General features: G+C 39.3%; 1 protein-coding gene across 1 annotated transcript in view; it reads right to left on the bottom strand.

Annotated features, from left to right (window-relative positions):
- The window catches only part of LOC132395447 (rho GTPase-activating protein 21-like), a 197,236-nt gene that overhangs the window by 94,542 nt on the left and 79,058 nt on the right, over window positions 1-23,636 (bottom strand). The window contains exon 4 of the mRNA XM_059972072.1: window positions 22,867-22,891. Coding sequence (XP_059828055.1) covers window positions 22,867-22,891 — 25 coding nt within the window. The remainder of the gene's footprint in view (window positions 1-22,866; window positions 22,892-23,636) is intronic.

The following is a 23,636-nucleotide window of genomic DNA, read 5'->3' as shown; positions in this document are numbered from 1 at the left end:
ACAGTGAACTCACACTTCTATATCAGCTCCAACCTGACTAAAATAATGGAGAATATCAGCATAATAGAACTCTACCGGACTTCAGTAACTGTTTAAACTGATAGATTTACAATGACTCCATCAGCAAGTTTTGGTCTTCTGTAATTTATAGCGCATGTGCTAAGGTTTGTAAAACTCATTAAAAATTAGCAATATCCAGACCATACGGTTTATATTCACCAGTGCAGATTTATGCACTGGCCATCAGGCAATGGTGTAGTCCCAATTCCTTACAGCTGCATCATTTCAATTTACAGTTGTCTTTTCCTTTTACATACTTTCATTTCTATTCATTGCTGACTCTTTCTTCTTCACTTTTGCCAGCTAACATTTCCTTCCTTCCCTCAACCACAACCTCAACAGATCTATGGGCCTTCCCGACATTAAAAGTAGAACTATGCTCAATACCAGGCTAGTTAGCTCAATTGTTTAAAAAAAAAACTGGACCACACTAAATTCAACATAGGAAACCGAAGCAAGTAGTTTATGTAGAATATGATAAAAGCACAACATGCAAATAGTTCAATTCAAATGGAAACCCTTTGGCAAATATGTCCCTCACAACTACCATGACTGAGAAGATCTAAAATGAGCACAAAATGTGTGGTTTCAATCCAAAATAAAAATCAAGAAAGCTCTCAACACTCAGCGGATCAAGTAGCACATATGGAAAGGGATAAAACTATGTACTTTTAAGTTCCAGAGAAGATGGGGCAACGATCACCATGGGGATATGTCATGGATAATCACCCATCAAAAGAGTGAGAATACAAAGTAACAATAAAAAGTAGTGAAATGAATGGTAGTAAGCATTGCACACTAAATGCTGGAGGAACTCAGCAGGCCAGGCAACATCTGTGGAAAAAAGCACAGTCAACGTTTTGGGCCGAAAGCCTTTGGCAGGACTGGAGAAAAAAAGCTGAGGAGTAGATTTGAAAGGTGGGGGGAGGGAACAGAGAAATGCCAGGCGATAGGCAAAACTTGGAGGGGGAGGGATGAAGCAAAGAGCTATAGGAAGTTGATTAGTGAAAGAGACAGAAGGCCATGGAAGAAAGAAGAAAGAGAGGTGGGATGAAGGAGCACCAGAAGGAGGTGGTGTGCGGGCAAGGAGATAACATGAGACAGGGACAAGGGGATGGGAAATGGTGAAGCAGGGAGTGGGGGGTGGAGGCATTACTGGAAGTTTGCAAAATAAATGTTCATGCCATCAGGTTGGAGGCTACCCTAACGGAATACAAGGTGGTGTTCTTCCAACCTGTGTGACCTCATCCTGGCAGTTGAAGAGGCCATGATAGACATAGCGGAATGGGAATGGGAAGTGGAATTAAAATGGGTGGCCACTGGGAGATTCCACTTGTTCTGGCATACGGAATGTAGATGCTTGGCGAAGCAGTCTCCTAATCTACGTTGGGTCATACCGATATACAGGGGGCCACACCGGGAGCACTGAACACAGCATATGATCCCAAAAGACTAACAGGTGAAGTGTCGCCTCACAATGTGGAAGGACTTTTTGGGGCACTGAATAGTAGTAAGGATGGAGGTGTAGGGGCAGGTGTATCACTGGCTCTGATTGCAAAGACAAGTGTCCTGGGGAAGGATGAATGGACAAGGGAGTCGCATAGGGATGGATCCCTGCAGAAAGCAGGAAGTGGAGGAGGAGGGAAAGCTGCGTTTGGTGGTGGGATCCAGTTGGAGGTGCCAAAAGATTTGGAGAATTATGTGCCGGACGCGGAGGCTGGTCAGGCGGTAGGTGAGGACAAGAGGAACCCTATAGCTGGTAGGGTGGTGGAACAATGGGTAAGAGCAGTCGTGCATGAAATGGAAGAGATGCAGTTGAGGGCAATGTTGATGGTCCATTCGCCCCTGGAATTAATGTTGCCTAGCCTGCCAAGTTCCTCCAGCATTTTATGTGTTGCTTGGATTTTCTCATTTATGCATAATAGCACGATTTGCCCAGCAAGTCAGAATGTAGTAATGGAGTGAGAGCAATTGAGCCTATATCACACATTGATGAGCTGAGGGAGGGATTAAATTACCTCTTGATTGATCAGCATATTCGATTATCTGACATATCAGTCACAAGCTTTCACTGTGCTATTTATTGTAGTTGACAGATATAAAGGCTTTACTCCTCAGTTATGACAATACACTTTGAGTACAAACAAGAAAACAAGAAATAGAACTCTAAAGTATCTGGCTTGTTCTGATTTAGCAGCAACACAAGGCCATGGACTAATAAAACATCTTATGGGAAGAAATTAAATGCTCTTACCCAATCTTGCCAATAGGTGACTCTAGTTCCACACTACATGGATGTTTTTTAATATCCTCGGGGTAAATAGAATATCCAATAAATAATAAATGTGTTGTTACGACTGGCTACACTTAGTATAATAGAGTAGACCCATAAAACACTAAAACCTACACCAAAGCCTATCTGAAGGCTTGCACAAAATTGCCCATATTAATTCTATATTCAACACTGAACTTCCTCTTCAGCAATGAAATTGCAATGCTGACCTTTCTCTGATCATCATCCAAAAAATATTATTCACCATTTATTAGTCTCATCAGAACATTACTCTAGCTACTATCTCACATAGCCAACTAATTTCTTTCTTATAAGCATTCTCAAACTATTCAAAGTCTTCATATTTATAGCTTTCCAAAATGTTATCATTGAACAATGTTCTAAATAGAAGATATTCAAATCACTTTCCAACAAATATTTTGCCTTTTTTGTTAAATACACTGTTTAACAAAAATAGTTTTAGCATGCACACCTCAACATCAGTGCATACATGCAGTAATTGTGGTCGCCACTGTCAGTCATATCAAATGTTTCTTTCCTTCAGTATTTACTGAAATTGAAACCATGTAAAATGTCTCCAAATGAAAGAAATGTTAAATTTAAATTGGGCCTTTCTTTGAATTCAACCTATATTAAGCAGGTCACTGCAATAATTGGACATTCCAAACATCATCTTACTCAAGAAATCACTAAATAATCTGGAAACAAGTGTTTCTACAATATTGATTAGCCTGTTAAAAATCATTCTCTCACAGTTGATGAGATACAACTTGCATTTTCTGCCAGAGGAATGGCAGAAGTAACTGACCTGATTTAGTTCTTTTCCTTGGCCTTCACATGCTGCCAAAGAGGCATCAGGCACTCGGTGTCATCCTAGATGCTCCTTCTCCATTTTGAGCTATCACCAGCCAAGAATTCCAATTGTAATTAGAGCCTTATTGCTGGGCATGTTGGTCAGGGATATGTCACTGATGTTGATTCATATATCCTACCAGCAAATTTAAAGGATTTTGCACCTCTCCCTATCTCTCCCATGCTCCTTGCTTAGGTAGCTCAGATCTCCAACACACATATGAAGCGAGGGCTTAGTTCTGGGCTTCCAGTCTTGATTTTATGACACATTTCCTCAGAGGCTGAATACAGTTTTGATTTTAGTCAGTAATGTTTGCCTTGACTGAAATGTGATTCCCAGAAGTATGAAAACTGATCCATGCAGCATGCAGTTAAAATAAGTAATTATGAAAACTATGGAAAAGTTATCCTGCAATGTATGAAAGATAAAAGTAAAGAAATCTGGGTGCAACTTTAATGGTGCTGGTCAACCTCAACTGAATGCTGTGCAGTTTTGGTGTCCATATTTAAGGAAAAACTTGTTTTGGAGATACTGGAGACCAAACAGGTTGGGCAAAAAGTTGTAGAAATAGGAGAGGTGATCTCATTGAAACATATGTTGCCAGAAGGACAGTGACAAAGTAGGTTGTGAAAGAATATTTCTCTAGTGGGGAATCCAAACTGTTAAGAGAGGATGACTGGATTTTGAAGCACAGATCAATACCAAGTAAATAAATGAAAAGAAAGCATTCTATTAACCAGGGCAGTGGGGCATTTCTAATACAACTGGATGGAATGTGATGAGAATCATTTCTAAATCAGCCTCGATTTATAACATCGCAGAATTTCCCCATTGTGCTTCTTTCTTTTAATTTTCTAAGACCTGATAAAATTCCAAATGAAAATCTATACTTTCAACTTATTCCATTTTTTATTCAGTAGTTAACCTAACTACAAGGATTCCAAGTCTATACTTCCTAAAAAAAAACAGCATAGACTTTTTGGAAAACATAAACGGGGTCTATATTGGCTATGTTTTAATAAAGCCAGCCCCCAAATATCCAGCGACTAAATCTATTGTGAATTATCAAGAAATTAAGAGTAAGCTTTGCAGTGCAAATACTGACATCTATTTCATCAATAAAATGACCTTTGGAAAATTTTATCAGTAAAAAACAATTTTGGACCGAATTACCAATTGGACAGGAAAACAATAAGAATTTGTATCAACGGTATATTTATATACATTGGGCAAGAAGAAAATGATTATAAATGATGCAATATACAGGTGACCACCTCCCCCACATTCTAGTAGTGGTGGTTGTGGGGATGGACAATTTAGGGGTGGGGGTGGGGGGAGTAGTCGAAGATTACATTCTTAAAAACTGCTTCTCAATTTTCCACAATGCAAAGCTGCATCATCTGTGCATGGTTAAAAAGTATGTGCTGATAAAAGGTAAATTTTGTTTACTTTTCTCTCTTCCCCCAAATAAATTCCATGCCAATTTTATTCCATATTTCATATTTAATGGAAGTTATTTGTGAATTCCGCACAGGTGATTTTCTGTAACCTGATCAGTCATCATATGGAATGTTGCTTCTGATAAAAGTTGGGTAGTAACTCTAGTTTCATTACTTTCAGTTTGAACAATGTCTTTTTATTTGGTAAAATAAAAGAAACCACTCCAAAATATATTAGAAACTTCTTGCAAGCTGGATATTTTACTTATCAGTGAATTGCTATATTATTTGTTAAGGTATACCCCAAACTCAAGCAGTCACCAGAGGGGAAAATCTCAAAATCAATTCGTTCTGAAATTAAAATTAAAACAGAAATTGAAATGTATATTCACTGCAGTTCAATCAAAAGTAAATTATTGTTCACATAGAACGTTACAGCACAGAATCAGGCCTTTTGGCCCTTCTTGGCTATGCCGAACCATTTTTCTGCCTAGTCCCACTGACCTGAATCTGGACCATATCTCTCCATACACCTTTCATTCATGTACCTGTCCAGGTTTTTCTTAAATGTTAAAAGTGAGCTCGCATTTACCACTTCATCTGGCAGCTCATTCCACGCTCCCACCATTCTCTGTGTGAAGAAGCCCCCCCTTAATATACCCTTTAAACTTTTCCCCCTTCACCCTTAACCCATGTCCTCTGGTTTTGTTTCTCCCCTAACCTCAGTGGAAAAAGCCTGCTTGCATTCGCTCTATCAATACCCATCATAATTTTATATACCTCTATCAAATCTCCCCTCATTCTTCTACGCTCCAGGGAATAAAGTCCTAACCCAGGCATGGGGAAACTACGGCCCGTTAAGCTTTTTAATCTGGCCCGCAGAACTTGATGAAATTATATTAATAAACCTTATTAACGTTTTTTCCCCGCAATTCTGGCGTTTTCCCAATAGATGACGCACTCTATATACATTGACCTTTGTTGAGGTGCAGCGTATTACTCCACATTTGCGCTTTACTCTTTGTTCGGCTCGACCTATTTGTGTGAACAGGCGTTCAGCGTCATGAACATCAACAAAGCCAGCCACAGATCCAAGTTAACTGACCAACACCTCAGATCCATCCTGAGAATCGCCACACAAAACTAAATCCAGACTTTGATGCGCTGGCTAAAAAGGGCTGTTCCCACTGAAATTAAAAATAAGTTTCTTCGTTGTGTTATGTAAAAAATGCATTTGAAAATATTTTTTTCAATAAGCCTTACATGTTACATGTCATTTCTGTTAAGTGATGGACATGAGTAGTGCGCAGGTGCACGTACGTTCTCAAAATAAAAAATGCGCTCCAGATCAAATAACGCGCTCCGCATACTGGCGCGCTGTCAGTGTTCTGTCTTTGTGCTGGTCCTTGTTGAGTTTTGGCACAGGGGACAATTGAATAAGAAGGAGCAGGACAAGTAGACCTGCATCTCCTACCGTTTTTGAAATAAAGACAGGAGAGTGATGATGATAATATCTTGAAGGATAACAGAATTTTCAGTGCTTTAAAATAATAACTGTTACTATTAAAAAAAGCTGTATTTTATTCATTTAATTTTCAGTGTTTTAAAAGTCATTTCAATAAATAGCTAAATACCATGGGACTTCAAAGACAGATATTTTGTTGTAATGCATTTGTTCATTTTCAATTGAAATTAAAGCACATGTTTTCTACATATCCCATGATATTTTATTTTCTCTTATGAGGTGTATTACCAAAACACTCCGTCCATCTGCTCCTGGTCCGGCCCCCCTGTCATATTTTAGAACCCTTTGTGGCCCACAAGTCAAAAAGTTTGCCCACCCCTGTCCTAACCTATTCAACCTTTCTCTGTAACTCGGTTTCTCAAGTCCCGGCAACATCCTCGTAAACCTTCCTGGCACTCTTTCAACCTTATTAATATCCTTCCTGTAATTTGGAGAGCAAAACTGCACACAATACTCCAAATTCAGCCTCACCAATGCATTATACAACCTCACCATAACATTCCAACTCTTATACTCAATATGTTGATTTATAAAGGCCAATGTACCAAAAGCTCTCTTTACTGCACTATCTACCTGTTGTGCCACTTTTAGGGAATTTTGTATCTGTATTCCCAGATTCCTCTGTTCTACTGTACTCCTCAGTGCCCCACCATTTACCTTGTATGTTTCTATCTTGGTTTTTCTTTCCAAAGTGGATTACCTCACACTTGCCTGTATTAAACTCCATCTGCCATTTGTCAGCCCATTTTTACAGCTGGTCCAAATCCCTCTGCAAGCTTTGAAAACCTTCCTCACAGTCCACTAAACCTCCAATCTTTGTATCATCAACAAATTTGCTGATCCAATTTACAGCATTATCATCCAGATCATTGATATAGATGACAAATAACAATGGACCCAGCACTAATACCTGTGGCACATCACTAGTCACAGGCCTCCACTCAGAGAAGCAATCCTCCACCACCACTCTCTGACTTCTCCCATTGAGCCAATGTCTAATCCAATTTACTACCTCACCATGTATACCTAGCGACTGAATCTTCCTAACTAACCTCCCATGTGGGACCTTGTCAAAGGCCTTACTGAAATCCATGTAGACAACATCCACTGCCTTCCCTTCATTCACTTTCCTTGTAACCTCCTCGAAAAATTCTAATAGATTTGTTAAACATGACTTAGCACGCACAAAGCCGTGTTGGCTCTCCCTAATAAGTCCCTGTCTATCCAAATACTTGTAGATCCTATCTCTTGGTACTCCTTCCAATAATTTACCTACTACCGACATCAAATTTACCAGCCTATAATTTCCCAGATTACTTTTAGAGCCTTTTTTAAACAACGGAACAAAATGAGCTATCCTCCAATCCTCCTGCACCTCACCTGTAGATACTGACATTTTAAATTTATCTGCCAGGGCCCCTGCAATTTCAACACCAGTCTCCTTTAAGGTCCGAGGGAATACCCTGTCAGGTCCTGGGGATTTATCTACTCTGATTTGCTTCAAGATAGCATGCATCTCCTCCTCTTCAATCCGTATAGGTTCCATGATCTCATTACTTGTTTGCCTTATTTCCATCGACTCCATGCCAGTTTCCTTAGTAAATACAGATGCAAAGAACCATTTAAGATCTGCCCCATTTCTTTTGGTTCCATACATAGCCGACCACTCTGATCTTCAAGAGGACCAATTTTATCCCTTACTATCCTTTTGCTCTTAATATACCTGTAGAAGCTCTTCGGATTATCCTTCACCTTGACTGCCAAAGCTACCTCATGTCTTCTTTTAGCCCTCCTGATTTCTTTCCTAAAAAGTTCTTTTTTTGAACTTTTTGTACTCCTTATTTGCTCCCTGTTTCCTATACATATCATACATCTCTCTCTTCTTCTTTACCAGAGTTCCAATATCCCTAGAGAATCAAGGTTCCTTATTCTTATTCACTTTGCCTTTAATCTTGACAGGAACATGCAAACTCTACACTCTCAAAATTTCTCCATTGAAGGCCTCCCACTTACCAACGACATCCTTGCCAGAGAACAACCTGTCTCAATCCACACTTTTTAGATCCTTTCACATTTCTTCAAATTTGGCCTTTTTCCAGTTTAGAACCTCAACCAGAGGATCAGATCTATCTTTATCCATGATCAAATTGAAACTAATGGTGTTATGATCACTGGAACCAAAGTGCTCCCCTACACACACTTCTGCCACCTGTCCTAACTCGTTTCCTAATAGGAGATCTACAAACTCCATTTCCAGAAAAGTTGGGATATTTTCCAAAATGCAATAAAAACAAAAATCTGTGATATGTTAATTCACGTGAACCTTTATTTAACTGACAAAAGTACAAAGAAAAGACTTTCAATAGTTTTACTGACCAACTTAATAGTATTTTGTAAATATACACAAATTTAGAATTTGATGGCTACAACACACTCAACAAAAGTTGGGACTGAGGCATGTTTACCATTGTGTTACATCACCTTTCCTTTTAATAACACTTTTCAATCGTTTTGGAACTGAGGATACTAATTGTAGTAGATTTGCACTTGGAAATTTTGTCCATTCTTGCTTGATATAAGACTTCAGTTGCTCAACAGTTTGTGGTTTCCATTGTCTGATTCTCCTCTTCATGATGAATTTCAATAAGAGATAGATCTGGACTGGCAGCAGGCCAGTCAAGCACATGCACTCTGTGTCTACAAAGCCACACTGTTGTAGCCCGTGCAGAATGTGGCCTGGCATTGTCCTGCTGAAATAAGCATGGACATCCCTGAAAGAGACGTCGCCTTGATGGCAACATATGTCTCTCTAAAATCCTAATATATGCCTCAGAGTCAATGGTACCTTCACATAAATGCAACTCACCCATGCAACTCACTGATGCACCCCCATACCATCACAGGTGCTGGCTTTTGCACCTTTGGCTGATAACAATCGGGATGGTCATTTTCGTCTTTGGCATGGAGAACTCAACGCCCGTTTTTTCCGAAAAATAGCTGAAATGTGGATTCATCTGACCTCAGCACATGGTTTCACAGTCTTTCAGTCCATCTGGGATGAGCTCGGGCCCAGAGAACTCACCGGCATTTCTGCATAGAGTTGATGTATGGCTTCCTCCTTGCGTAATACAGTTTCAAGTTGCATTTCTGGATGCAGCGACGGACTGTGTTAAATGACAATGGTTTTCCGAAGTACTCCCAAGCCCAGGTGGCTATAACTGTCACAGTAGCATGACGGTTTCTTAGCCAGTGCGGCCTGAGGGCTTGAAGATCATGCGCATTCAACAGTGGTTTCCCACCTTGCCCTTTATGCACTGAGATGTCTCTGAATTCTCTGAATCTTTTCACAATATTATGTACTGTAGATGTTGAAAGACCCAAATTCTCTGCAATCTTGCGTTGGGATATGTTCCTTTTGAATTGACTAACAATTCTCTCATGAACTTTGGCACAAAGGGATGAGCCACGACCCATCCTTGCTTGCAAAGACTGAGCCTTTGATGGACGCTAATTTTATACCCAGTCAGGATACCTCACCTGCTACCAATTAGCCTGATTACTGTGGAGTCTTCCAAACCGGTGTTACTTGAATATTCTGTGCACTTTTCAATCTTATTTTAACTCTGTCCCAACTTTTGTTGAGTGTGTTGTAGCCATCAAATTCTAAATTTGTGTATATTTACAAAATACAATTAAGTTGGTCAGTAAAACTATTGAAAATCTTTTCTTTGTACTTTTGTCAGTTAAATAAAGATTCACGTGAATTAACATATCACAGATTTTTGTTTTTATTGCATTTTGGAAAATATCCCAACTTCTCTGGAAATGGGGTTTGTAATATTGCATCCTCTCTAGTTGGTACCTCTATATATTGGTTTAGAAAACTTTCCTGAACACATTTTACAAACTCTAACCCGTCTAGACCTTTAACAGTATGGGAGTCCCAATCAATACGCAGAAAATTAAAATCCCCTACTATAACAACATTTTGAAGGACAAACTACAAAATTCCAAATTCAATACTTCACCACTGCCTATATTCTTTATTAGTAGAGCCAGAATATGAGATAAAAAAGAAACCTTTAATTAGAAATGGTTACTAAATAACCACAGTGGTCAATTCCAAGATGCAAGTTTGAATGATTCAAAAATTGTAATACAATATTTGAATCAGCTGAGTTGTTGCAGAAGATACGCATGTGTAATTTACATATCAAATTACCCACATACAGACAAATCATTTCAAAGGTAATCTTTTCAAACAAGAGACAGATAGGATAATTTAATAACCCTGTAGCAAAAACATGTACAGATACGACAATTGTTATGCCTGAGGCAGTGCAATTTTAAGACCATGATTATTCAGACTACAAGATCAGCTTACAAACCAAAGAAAAATCATAAATACATCTACTTCATAGATTCAAAGGTTCAAAGGTCGAATTTAATGTCAGAGAAATGTATACAATATACATCCTAAAATGCTTTTTCTTCACAAACATCCACGAAAACAAGTACAGAATAAAAACCTATCAAGGAAGAAGTTCTTACTCTAACCAGTTAAAGCCATATTCAAATTATTACTATAATTCTGCCTAAATATGGAAGATGAATAATCTCAAAAGGGCAGTTAATTTTCTATTCCATGCAGTACTTGCATACCCTTGAACAAAAGAAATAACCTTTGTGATAAGGTGATTTCTTTTTCTTTCTTTTGTGTAAGTTTCTTGTACCTGTGAGAATATGAAACAACCTATGTGAAGGGGACTTTTAAAAAAGTAATATTCACTATTAGCATCAATCAAAAATAGTTAGATTACTGCTCCTCAATCAGTTATGACAATCAAACATAATATAATTTTGACCACTAGAGAAAAATTTAAAAACAAGAAGAATAAAAAACCATGAAAATCTACTAATTTTGAAGAATGCACACAAAGTGATGGAGGAACTCAGCAGGTGAGACAGGATCTACGGGAGGAAAAACCATTCAATAGTTTGGGGCAAGATCCTTCACCTGGATGAGAGAGGAAGGAGGAAGAAACCAGAACAAGGAGGTGGGGAAAGGAGGAAGAGTACAAGCTGGCAGGTGATAAGTGAAAGCAGGTGAAGGGAAAGGTAGGTGGGTGGGGGAGAAGCGTATGAAATAAGAAGCTGCAAAGTGACAGGTGGAAGAGGTAAAAGGGCTGAAAAAAGAATCTAATAGGACAGGACAGTGGACCATGGGAGAAAGGGAAGGAAGAAGGGCACCACAGAAAAGTGATGGGTAGGTGAGGAGCCAGGATGGGGAATGGAAAAGACAGAAGGGACAGTGGGAGAAATTACCAAAGTTAGAGAAATCGATGTTCATACCATCAGATTGAAGGCAAACCAGAAGGAATATGTAGTGTTGATCCTCCAACCCGAGGATGGTGTCACTGTGGAAGTAGAGGAGACCATAGGGAATGGGAATGGAAAATCAAAATGAAATGGGTGTCCATGGGGAATCTGCCTTTTGAGGCAAATGGAGCAGAAGTGCTCAATGAAGAAGTGGTCCCCAATCTACATTGAGACTCATTGATATATAGAAGGACATAGCACGAGCACTCTAAGTTTATCACTGTTGTAATATAGGGAACATTTAGCAACATCCTAAAAAAAATTTAGAAACTGACCATACATACTTCAAATAATTTTGGTTTGAAAATAAATTTTGGCCATGCCACGAGATACTTTCCTTGCTTCACTTTGAATAGGTACACATCTTTTCCATCCACTAAGGGAGGTGTCTCAGTATGTTAGGAAGATGTTTTATTTTGTGCATTTTAAGAACAGAGAAAACAAATACTGAAATATATTGTTCCTTTCAATTCTGACTTGGCAATCAATTTGCAATCCTGCTTATCACACTAATGTTCAAATAGACCCAAACACAAGGCTTATTTGATCATTTGAACTACCAATTTTATGGTAAAGTAAATCAAATATACTATGGCATAGCAAAGATGCTACAATTGACAAAATCAAATTGGAATAGAAATTGCATTCAGTAAAATTGCGCTGAGGATGGGCAGTGGAGGAAAGTAAAAAAAAGAACTAAAAGCATACATTTTTCAGTTTATTTTCATCCAACAGATTATATGCAGTTCCCAACAAATTATTTTGCTGTATCATGTAGTAAAGACAGAATTTTATTCTGTGCAAGTTCTCTGAAAACATCTTATGCTGCATTCCATTCTGTTGCCCATTTTAAGCATTTAGATGTATTTTACAAATATCTCTTCGTCTTTTAAAAACCATCATGCATCAGTCTTCACTAGTGTTACTTCTGTTGAAATTATCAGCATAAAGTTTTCCAAGAGCAAAGTGAGTTTTTTTTAAAATTTAATTAGAAGCATCAATTTTAAATACTTCCACCAAGTTTCCCCTTAACCAGCTCTGCCTTAATGATGAACAATAGTTTCTACAATCTCTCCACATTGAGATCTTTCTTTCTCTGATATCTTGTTCATATAAAAAAAACTGCTTAATCTTGCTCACCTCAATAGTCTTCCTAATTTAGTAGTGTATGCTGAAAAACAGATGATATTTTAACTTCAACTATTTTAATACCAAATAAAACTTCCATTTTTATTCGAAGCCATGGAATCATCTGGTCAAACTAATACAATCACCTAACCACCTAAAATCCAAATGACCAACAAAACAGAGAATCAACACATTGAGGAAGAACAATGGATTTATATTTTGTATCAAAAAATACCATTTGTATCAATCATCTTGACTTTTAAGGACAATAGACTTTGTTTCAATCAATAGAATGAAAGAGCATGTTTCAAAGCAAAAACAAGAAAGAACATCAGAGTAGCATAATTTTTCCTTAACATTTAGCACAATTTCCTTTAGGTTTTGGAAACACAAGGAAGGTATATGATGGAATCTGGAGCAAAAGACAATCTTCCAGAGGAAGTCAATGGTTGAGTGGCATCTGCAGGGGAAAGGAATTGTCGATGTTTTGGGTCAAAACCCTGATGGCTTTGTTTCTTTAGGTTCTTTCTGATTAATATGGTTGCTGTAATGTTCTACTAATGACAAAACAGCAAGATATGTACTGATAACACCTAGGGACTACAATTTAAAAATCACACTATTTCATTAAGAATATCTAACTCCTTACAAACAAGGCAACCATGCCTTTGTTTACTCAAATACATTTTCAAACACAATTTGAACATTAATTTATGTATTTCTCAAGCAAAATGCTACAATATTTACAATTTTTCTGAGTGAGATTATAATTGTCTACTATGCTCTCTTAATTTACATTCTTAAACCATTATTCACGGATGAATTTCACAGGAACACAGAATTCAAGTATTATGCAGATTCCTTCCACTGTCCCCATTTTAGTGAAACATTTTACTAGGCTGTAAAATCTTCCTCCAAATGCATTACCATCAATAAATTTGATTCTTCCTGTCAGTTTTTTTTGATATATGTAATTGTTCTTTGGAACTGAATGTAAAACCTGTATTGTGTAGTAGGGTTTCTATGTTTCTATAGCCTAGTAATTTCTAAGGTAGGGACATGTTCGGCACAACTTCGTGGGCTGAAGGGCCTGTATTGTGCTGTAGGTTTTCTATGTTTCTATGCAACAAAAAAGTGCGATATAATTAATCTAGTTATTCTCCATTATATCCAATAGTTATATTAAAAAAAATCAATAGTACATCATACTACCACAAATCATTCTCATTTAACATTTGAATGTTTTAATTTGGCTTCTTATTTGACCAATAGTACGGTGTCCAGTTTTAATTATACTCAAATGTAGAGAACACTGAACTTTTTATGTATGCTGATTTTCTCAAAAGAAACTCTGAGTTACAGCAGAGAATTGAGAATCCAGATAATCGGTGTACTTTACTGCCACTTTGCTTATACTAATTGCACTGACAGAATTTCTTGCACAGGCATATGTATGAAGTACCCATTTTCTATAGCTTCAAGAACAATAACCTAGTACTCCTGCACAACATACATATATTCCTCAGGTAACACAACTAAAACAAATATTCTAGTCAATTACAGCCTATTTAAAAGATCATGAGAACATACTGGTGACTAACACATATGGTTACAACAATTTAGAAATATTTCATTTTCTATTCATTTAATTATTTAGCACATAAATACATATTCTTGGATTCTGCATCAAGTACAGTTTGTAAAGCAGAAACACAAATAGGATAAAAAGCCATGGAGAAGCAAATAGGAAAAAAATCATAATCAAACTTGGTGGCATGCAAAATGGTATATAAAGTATATATTAAGGTAATACTTCCATGCTATGCTATATAACTGGGAGAAATATTGCTACTGGGTTTAATTTTATCCTTATACTTTGCCCACATGCATCTGCCAAAGATTACAATATAGCACTCCAAAGCTTGAAGACTTGTTTTTCTCATCCTGGTCTGAGTCAAGGCCAAATGTAACAAAAACATTTGACAAAAAAATAAATTCTGCTATTAAAATATAACATTGTCTGTTTCAAATGTTTGCAAGCTGGACAATCCAAATAATCAATGTCAAAAACCAACTAATTCAGGCATAACTAAATGCAATCTGCATACGCTTGGTTTAAAACTCAATAATCATACAGGGGTTTGGACCAAGGCCAGGTTAGAGTGGGTGTATGTTGATAATTAAAAAGAAAAAATGACCAACAGGTACAGACAGTTCCAGTTGAAACCTGTTCTTTTGATCACAACACATGAAATAAAAACAAATAGATATAGAAATAGGCTATTTAGTCTTTTTAGTCTGCTCTGCAATTCAATATCATACTTGGTTTTCAACTTCAGTGCCATTTTCCTGCACTAACCCTATGGCCTGCAAACATCCATTACTTTATTGAATAAACTGGTGAAGATATTTATTCTCATCTTTGTTTTGAATCGCTGACCTCAAGAAATCATGACCCCAAATTTTAATCAACCTAAATTGATGACACATCAATTCCACATCATCTGCATTATGCCCGTTAACAATTCTGAATATTTCAATGGGATCACCATTCATTCTGCTAAGCTTCCAATGGATCCTGCAACCTGACTGCTCTGAATACAAAGAAGTTGCCCGAGTTGAGTCCATGGGAAATGGCTGCCTCTCAGCAAGATAACCCTTGTATAGGTACCATTTGGTCAACTGTTGCAGAAGGGGATCTGGCCCAAGCTGAAAAGATGAAACATTTTGCCATATCTCTACTGCTGAGACAATGGAACAAACTGGAGTTGAGGAGTGAGGTTCCATACCAGGTCACGTCTCCTCCAGACAGGCCTTGGCATTCCCAGTTGGTTCTGCCTGAGGATTGTGTTGAAGTCACTTCATGATGACTCAGGTCATTTAGACCTATGGATTGGTCAGAGATCAGTTCTAGAAACATAGAAAATAGGTGGAGTAGGCCATTCGGCCCTTCGAGCCTGCACTGCCATTCAGTATGACCATGGCTGATCATCCAACTCAGAACCCTGTACGTGCTTTCTCTCCATACCCCCGATCCCTTTAGCCACAAGGGCCATATCTAACTTCCTCTTAAATATAGCCAGTGAACCGGCCTCAACTGTTTCCTGTGGCAGAGAATTCCACAGATTCACCACTCTCTGTGTGAAGAAGTTTTTCCTCATCTCGGTCCTAAAAGGCTTCCCCTTTATCCTTAAACTGTGACCCCTCATTCTGGACTTCCCCAACATCAGAAACAATCTTCCTGCATCTAGCCTGTCCAATCCCTTTAGAATTTTATACGTTTCAATAAGATCCCCCCTCAATCTTCTAAATTCCAGTGAGTATAAGCCTAGTCGATCCAGTCTTTCTTCATATGGAAGTCCTGCCATCCCAGGAATCAATCTGGTGAACCTTCTCTGTACTCCCTCTATGGCAAAAATGTCTTTCCTCAGATTAGGGGACCAAAACTGTACACAATATTCTAGGTGCGGTCTCACCAAGGCCTTGTACAACTGCAGTAGAACCTCCCTGCTCCTGTACTCAAATCCTTTTGCTATGAATGCCAACATACCATTTGCCTTTTTCACCGCCTGCTGTACCTGCATACCCACCTTCAATGACTGGTGTACAATGACACCCAGGTCTCGTTGCATCTCCCCTTTTTCCTGTTCTTGCAGCCAAAGTGGATAACCTCACATTTATCCACATTAAATTGCATCTGCCATGAATTTGCCCTGCATCCTCACCTAACCTATCCAAGTCACCCTGCATCCTCTTAGCATCCTCCTCACAGCTAACACCGCTGCCCAGCTACGTGTCATCCGCAAACTTGGAGATGCTGCATTTAATTCCCTCGTCTAAATCATTAATATATATTGTAAACAACTGGGGTCCCAGCACTGAGCCTTGCAGTACCCCACTAGTCACTGCCTGCCATTCTGAAAAGGTCCCGTTTACTCCCACTCTTTGCTTCCTCCCTGCCAACCAATTCTCAATCCACATCAATACCATACCCCCAATACCGTGTGCTTTAAGCTTGCACACTAATCTCCTGTGTGGGACCTTGTCAAAAGCCTTTTGAAAATCTAAGTATACCACATCCACTGGCTCTCCCCTATCCACTCTACTAGTTACATTTTCAAAAAATTCTACAAGATTTGTCAGACATGATTTTCCTTTCACAAATCCATGCTGACTTTGTCCGATGATTTCACCTCTTTCCAAATGTGCTGTTATCACACCTTTGATAACCGACACTAGCATTTTCCCCACCACCGATGTCAGACCAACCGGTCTATAATTCCCCAGTTTCTCTCTCCCTCCTTTTTTAAAAAGTGGGGTTACATTAGCCACCCTCCAATCCTCAGGAACTAATCCAAAATCTAAGGAGTTTTGAAAAATTATCACTAATGCATCCACTATTTCTTGGGCTACTTCCTTAAGCACTCTGGGATGCAGACCATCTGGCCCTGGGGATTTATCTGCCTTTAATCCCTTCAATTTACCTAACACCACTTCCCTACTAACATGTATTTCCCTCTGTTCCTCCATCTCACTAGACCCTCTTTCCCGAATCTCCCTCATGTTTCCCCAGAAACTCACGCCATTTCTGATCTGCTATCATCCCTGCTAGCATCTCCTTCCAATTTGCTTTGGCCAACTTTCTCATACCATTGTAATTTCCTTTACTTGATTAAAATACAACAATGTCAGACTTTACTTTCTCCCTTTCAAATTTCAAGTTGGCCTCCAAAAGGTTTTTACGCCTCTATTTCATTCCGTAACACCAAATTTAGTATAGCTGATCCCCTAGTAGGCTCAATGACAAACTGCTCTAAAATGCTACCTCTTAAGGATTCAACAAACTTACTCTCTTGAGATCCATTACCAGCCTGATTTCCCCAATCGACCTACATGTAGAGATCTCCCATGACTATCATAACATTACCTTTTTGACACACCCTTTCTATTTTCCGTTGTAATCTGTGATCCACATCCCAGCCACTGTTGGGAGGCCATCAAGGTCCTTTTACCCTTGCAGCTTCTTAACTCAACCCATAATGATTCAACATCTTCTGATCCGATGTCACATCTTTCTACTAATTTGATACCATTCTTTACCAGCAGAACCACACCACCCTCTCTGTCTACTTTCCTAACCCTCTGATACAGTGTGTAACCTTGGATGTTTAGCTCCCAACTACAACCATCCTTCAGCCACAATTCAGTGATGGCGATAACATCATACCTGACAATCTCTAACAGTGCAACAAGATCATCCACCTTATTTCTTATATCCGTGCATTGAGATATAACACCGAGTACTATATTTGCTACCCTTTTTCATTCTGCATCTCTATTGCACTGATACTCACCCTGCTGACTGCAATTTTGTCCTATCATCTGCCTGTCCTTCTTGACAGTCTGACTGCATGATGAGAGACACTGATTGTGTGAACAGTCAGAGGCTTTTTCTCAGGGCTGAAATGGCTTACATAGGAAGGCACAGTTAAGGTGCTTGGAAGTAGGTACAGAGGAGATGTCAGGAGTAAAACTCCTGGATAGGTACATGAAGCTTAGAAAATAGAGGGCTATGGGTAACCTTGGGTAATTTCTAACACAAGTACATGTTTGGCACAGCATTGTGGGCTGAAAGGCCTGTATTGTGCTGTAGGTTTTCTGTGTTTCTATGTATGCTGTCTTTGATTTTTTTTTAAACCATCCATCCTCTCCTGAATCCCTTCATTCTGGTTCCCACCCCACTGCCAAATTAGTTTAAACCCTCCCCAGCAGCTCTAACAAAAGTGCCCGCCAGAATATTGCCCTTACGTACTTTGGGTTCAGGTGCAACCCGTCACTTTTGTACAGGTCATACCACCCCCAGAAGAGATTCCAGTGATCCAAGAATCTGAAGCCCTGCCTCTTGCACCAGCTTCTCAGTCATGCATTAATCTGCCAAATTATTCTGTTTCTAAGCTCACTGGCACGTGGCACATGCAACAATCCAGAAATTACTACCCTAGAGGTCCTGCTCAGTTTTCTGCCTAGCTCTCTACATTCTCTTTTCAGGACCTCTTTGCTTTTCCTTCCTATGTCATTGGTACCCATATGTACCAAGCCATTTGGCTGTTCTCCCTCCCTCTTCAAAGTGATGTGGATGTGGTCCAAGGCACTCTGGCACCTTAGAGGCAACACACCATTCAGGTGTCCAGTTCAAGTCCACAGAGTCTGTCAGGTATGCTGTGGGATCCAGGGCTGGGTCAGTAACGTGGGCAGGCTTGTTTGGGTTTTAATAAGAGTAACATCCGATGGTTTTAAAACTCAGCTACTCTAACACTTCCACAATATTAAGATTATTACAGTTTTACTTTGATAGCCCATGGCACATAAGAGCAGAATTAGGCCATTTGGCCCATTGAGTCTGCTCCCATTCCATCATATATAAAATGCTGGAAGAATTCAGCAGACCAGGCAGCATCTATGGAGAAAAAATACAGTAGATGTTTTGGGCCAAGGCCAGGGAAGCTGCTGAAAATCCAAAGCAACATACACAAGTGCTGGAGAAACTCATCAGGTCACGCAGGATCTATGGAAATGAACAAACAGTTGACATTTTGGGCCAAAACCCTTCTTCAGGATTGGAAAAGAAAGGGGAAGACACCAGAATAAAAGGATGGGGGGGGGGGAATTGGATAGCTAGGTGATAGCTGAAGCCAGGTGGGTGGGAAAGATAAAGGGCTAGAGACGAAGGAATCTGATAGGAGAGGAGAGTTGACCATGGGAGAAAAGAGAGGGAGGATCAACAGGGGCAGGCGATAGGCAAATAAAGAGAAGTGGTAACAGGCCAGACTGGGGAATTAAAGAAGAGGGGGGTGGAAGGAGAAATTGATATTCATGCTAACTGTTGTTGGCTACCCCAGATAGAGTATAGGGTGTTGCAACCTCATCATGGTACAAGAGGAGACCATGGAACGGCATGTCAGAATAGGGATAGAAATTGTAATTAAACTGTTTGGCCACCCTATAGTCCCGCTTTTGGCGAGTGGAGCGGAGGTGCTTGATAAGCAGTCCGCCAATTTATGATAGATCTTACCAATGTAGAGGAGACCAAATTGGGAGCACCAGGGAAATATATGTTTAGCTTAGGATTCCTTTGGAGACAGCGGAGGTCGTGGAAATGATGTGTTGGATGTGGAGGCTCATAGAGTGGCATGCAAGAAGTTCAAGGTTCAAAGTACATTTATTATCGAAGTATGTATGCAGAACAGTGAAAGAGGAACTCTATCATTGTTAAGGTGGCCAGAAGATGGAGTAAGCGTGGATGCCCAGGAAATAGAGAAAACGCCAGTGAGGGCAGCATCAATGATGGAGGAAGGAAATCTGCATTCTTTGAAGAGGGACCTCCCACAGATACCTTTACTATACCTTCTCCCACTGTCTCCTATAAAAATGCCTACCTTCAGCTCCACTGCATTTCTTCCCAAGATGAGGCTTTCCTTTCCAGAATATCAGAGATGTTTTTTTTCTTCAAAGAATGGAGTTTTCCTCCTTTGACCGTTCATGTTGCCCTCGCAGATATCCATTACCGGACATCCCTCTCACCCCATCTTTTCTCCATCTTAACATGAATAATAGTTCCTCTTGTCATCCCCATGAGCCTCCACATTCAACACATCACTCTCCGCAACTTCCATCATCTTTAATGGGATTCAACAACCAATCACATTTTGATGTGATGATCATAGGTAGCTGCCTCCCTGAATATGCTTCAGTCTGTGCTTTCAAAGAAGTCCTGCAATTCTGAGACAGTACCTACTGGCCAGGTCCTCAACTCCATGTAAACTAGTTTGACTTTTTAAAATCAGTGGTCTATATGCAGGGATTAGCAAAACGTATATGTGGTTTGGAGTATCCAAGATGAGGGTGACAAGACAGCCTTGTAGGCTCCACTAACAATGGTATAAACCAGGCTTAACTATGAAGTTGACATGCTGGAAGCACTTTGGCAGGACTCTTAGATGACAGAGTTTCCTGATTAGAGTATTAAAGTACGTTCTAATACAATTAAATGGTTTATAGAACAGTATTAAAATATAGCCAAATTTAATAAGACCATAAGATATAGAAGCAGAATTAGGCCATTTAACCCATCAAGTCTAATCTGCCCTTTCATCATGGCCGATCGAATTTTCCTCTCAGCCTCCATCTCCTGCTTTCTCCCCAGATCCCTTTTCTCTGACCAATCAAGAATCTATCAGTCTCTACCTTAAATATGAAGACTTGGTCTACACAGCTGCCCGTGGCAAAGAATTCCACAGATTCAACACTCTCTGACTAAAGAAATTCCTGCTCATCTCCATTCTAAAAGGATGCCCCTCTATTCTGAGGCTGGTGTCCTCTGGCCTCAGACTCTCCCACCATAGAAAACATCCTCTCTACATCTACTCTATCACGGCCTTTCACCATTCAACAGGTTTCATGAGGTCACCCATCATTCTTCTGAATTCCAGTGAATCCAGGCCGTCAACCATCAAACGCTCTTCATAAGACAAGCCATTTAATCCTGGAATCATTTTTGTTCATCTTTTTTGAACCCTCTCCAGTTTCAGCACATGCTTTCAAGATAAGGGGCTCAAAGCTGCTCACAATACTCTGTGACTGCTCAACAGTGCTTTATAAAGTCTCAACATTATATCCTTGCTTTTATATACTAGTCCTCTTGAAATGAATGCTAACATTGCATTTGCCTTCCTCACCACAAACTCTAACTGTAAATTAACCTTTAGGGAATCCTGCACAAGAACTCCCATGTCCGTTTGTGCCATTTGTATGAATGTTTTCTCCATTTATAAAATAACCAACCCTTTCAGTTCTTCTACTAAAGTGCATGACCATACACTTCCTGACACTGTATTCCATCTGTCATTTCTTTGCCCATTCTCCTAATCTGTCCAAGTCCTTCTGTAGCCTCGCTACTTCCTCAAAACTACCTGCCCCTCCACCTGTCTTCCTGCCAGCAAACTTTGCAACAAATCCATCAATTCCATCAGCCAAATCATTGCCATAGTGAAAAATGAATCAGTTCCAACACAGACCACTGTGGACCACCACTGGTCACTGTCAGCCAACCAGAAAAAGCTCCCTTTATTCCCACTCTTTGCCTCCTGCCAATCAGCTACTGCTTTATCCATGCTAGAATCTTTCCTGTAATACCATAAGCTTGCAGCTTGTTACACAGCCTCAGGTATGGCAACTCGTCAAAGGCCTTCTGAAAATCCAAGTTCACAACAGCAACTGATTTGTTTATGCTGCTTGATATTTCTTCAAGATTTTCTCTTGAGCAAACCATGCTGATTGCGGCCTATTTTATCATGTGCCCCCAAGTACACTGAGACCTCATCCTTAATAACCAACTCCAACATCTTTCCAACCACTGAGATCAGACTAATGGTCAATCCTTTCTTCTGCTTAGCTCCCTTTTTGAAGAGTTGAATGACATTTGCAATTTTCCAGTCTTTCGGTACCATTCCAGAATCTAATGATTCTTGAAAGATCATTATTAACGCCTCCATGAACATTTCAACCACCTCTTTCAGAACCCTGGGGTGTATAGCATCTGGTCCAGGTGACTTATCTACCTTCAGCCCTTCATAAAGTGTACTATATGAATCTATTTGAAATAAGACATTTTCTCTAAGTGAAGTTTATGCAAACAATAGGAGTAAGGGAACAGCAGCACCTGTAGGTTTCCATCCAAATCACCCACAACTCTAACTTTGAAATATATCCCCAGTCCTTCATCTTCATTGGGTCTAAATCATAGAAACCACTATTTATGAGCATTGTGGGAGTACCTTCACAAAAGGATTGATGTCGTTCAAAAAGGTGGCGGACCACCATCTAGTCCAGGGATGTTTGGGATGGACAATAATTACTGACCTTTTCAACAATGTCACACCTCAAAACACTACTGCGATAAATCTAATTGTGAAAATCCAAAGTATCCTCAAATCTAGTTCAAGTAAATTTCTCAGATGTTGTATGTAAACTTAGAATTAATGCACACTGGTCAATGTTACATTTAGGGTTAGCAAGCTGCTATGAAAACTTTCATTTAACAGCCCAGGTGAGACAATGTGCATGCAATGTCTAAAGTAATATCTAATGCTATCACGCTCCTTTAAAAGTGTACAAGAAAAGTCACACTCACCTCCCTTATTTCCATTCTCTTCATCCTGGCAAAATAAATAAAGTTACTTCAACAATGTTCAAACTCCAAAAAGTAATACTTAGAAATAGCGACTCTTCTATATGATATAAACGCTGTGTGTGTGTGTGTGTGTGTGTGTGTGTGTGTGTGTGTGTGTGTGTGTGTGTGTGTGTGTGTGTGTGTGTGTGTGTGTGTGTATATATATATATATATATATATAGTAAATCTACACTTAAAAGAAAACAAAACTGATAGTGCAAAAAGCTCAGTAGTCAGCCCTTCTGCCATTTCTTCATCAAATATCAGATTTCTGATTGCTTATGCTGGTCTGGCAATAACCCAAGAGCCAAGCCCTTAATAACAGGCCAATCAAGAACTAATTAGCAACCTTCTTAAGCCTGTTATGAGAGGAAATAAAGCATGTAAAGATGAACTTAGAACACAGAACTCTTCAATTATCAGACGATGCACAGAAACACGCAATTGGTCCAGTAGCAGTGATGTTTGATGCCGAGCCTATCACCCGATCTGTTGTATCTAAAGGGATAATGATTTTCTTGTGGAAGGATGCTTCAAAGCTTAAATTCTGATAAAACTTAAACCAACTTTACAGAATTTCCCACCCAGACATGCAAATTGGGAGTTTAAAGAACTGACTCAATTTAATACTTGAAACTAAATTTTCAGTTAAAGATTTTTAAATTGTAATTGTAAACCAGGGTCACAATTGAATAATGCATTAAATTGCCATGGATGAAAGCATTATTTAT

This window comes from Hypanus sabinus, chromosome 6, assembly GCF_030144855.1.
Source record: "Hypanus sabinus isolate sHypSab1 chromosome 6, sHypSab1.hap1, whole genome shotgun sequence".
NCBI lineage: Eukaryota > Metazoa > Chordata > Chondrichthyes > Myliobatiformes > Dasyatidae > Hypanus > Hypanus sabinus.
The sequence above is the reverse complement of the archived record's forward strand: the minus strand, read 5'-3'. Positions and strand labels throughout refer to the sequence as shown.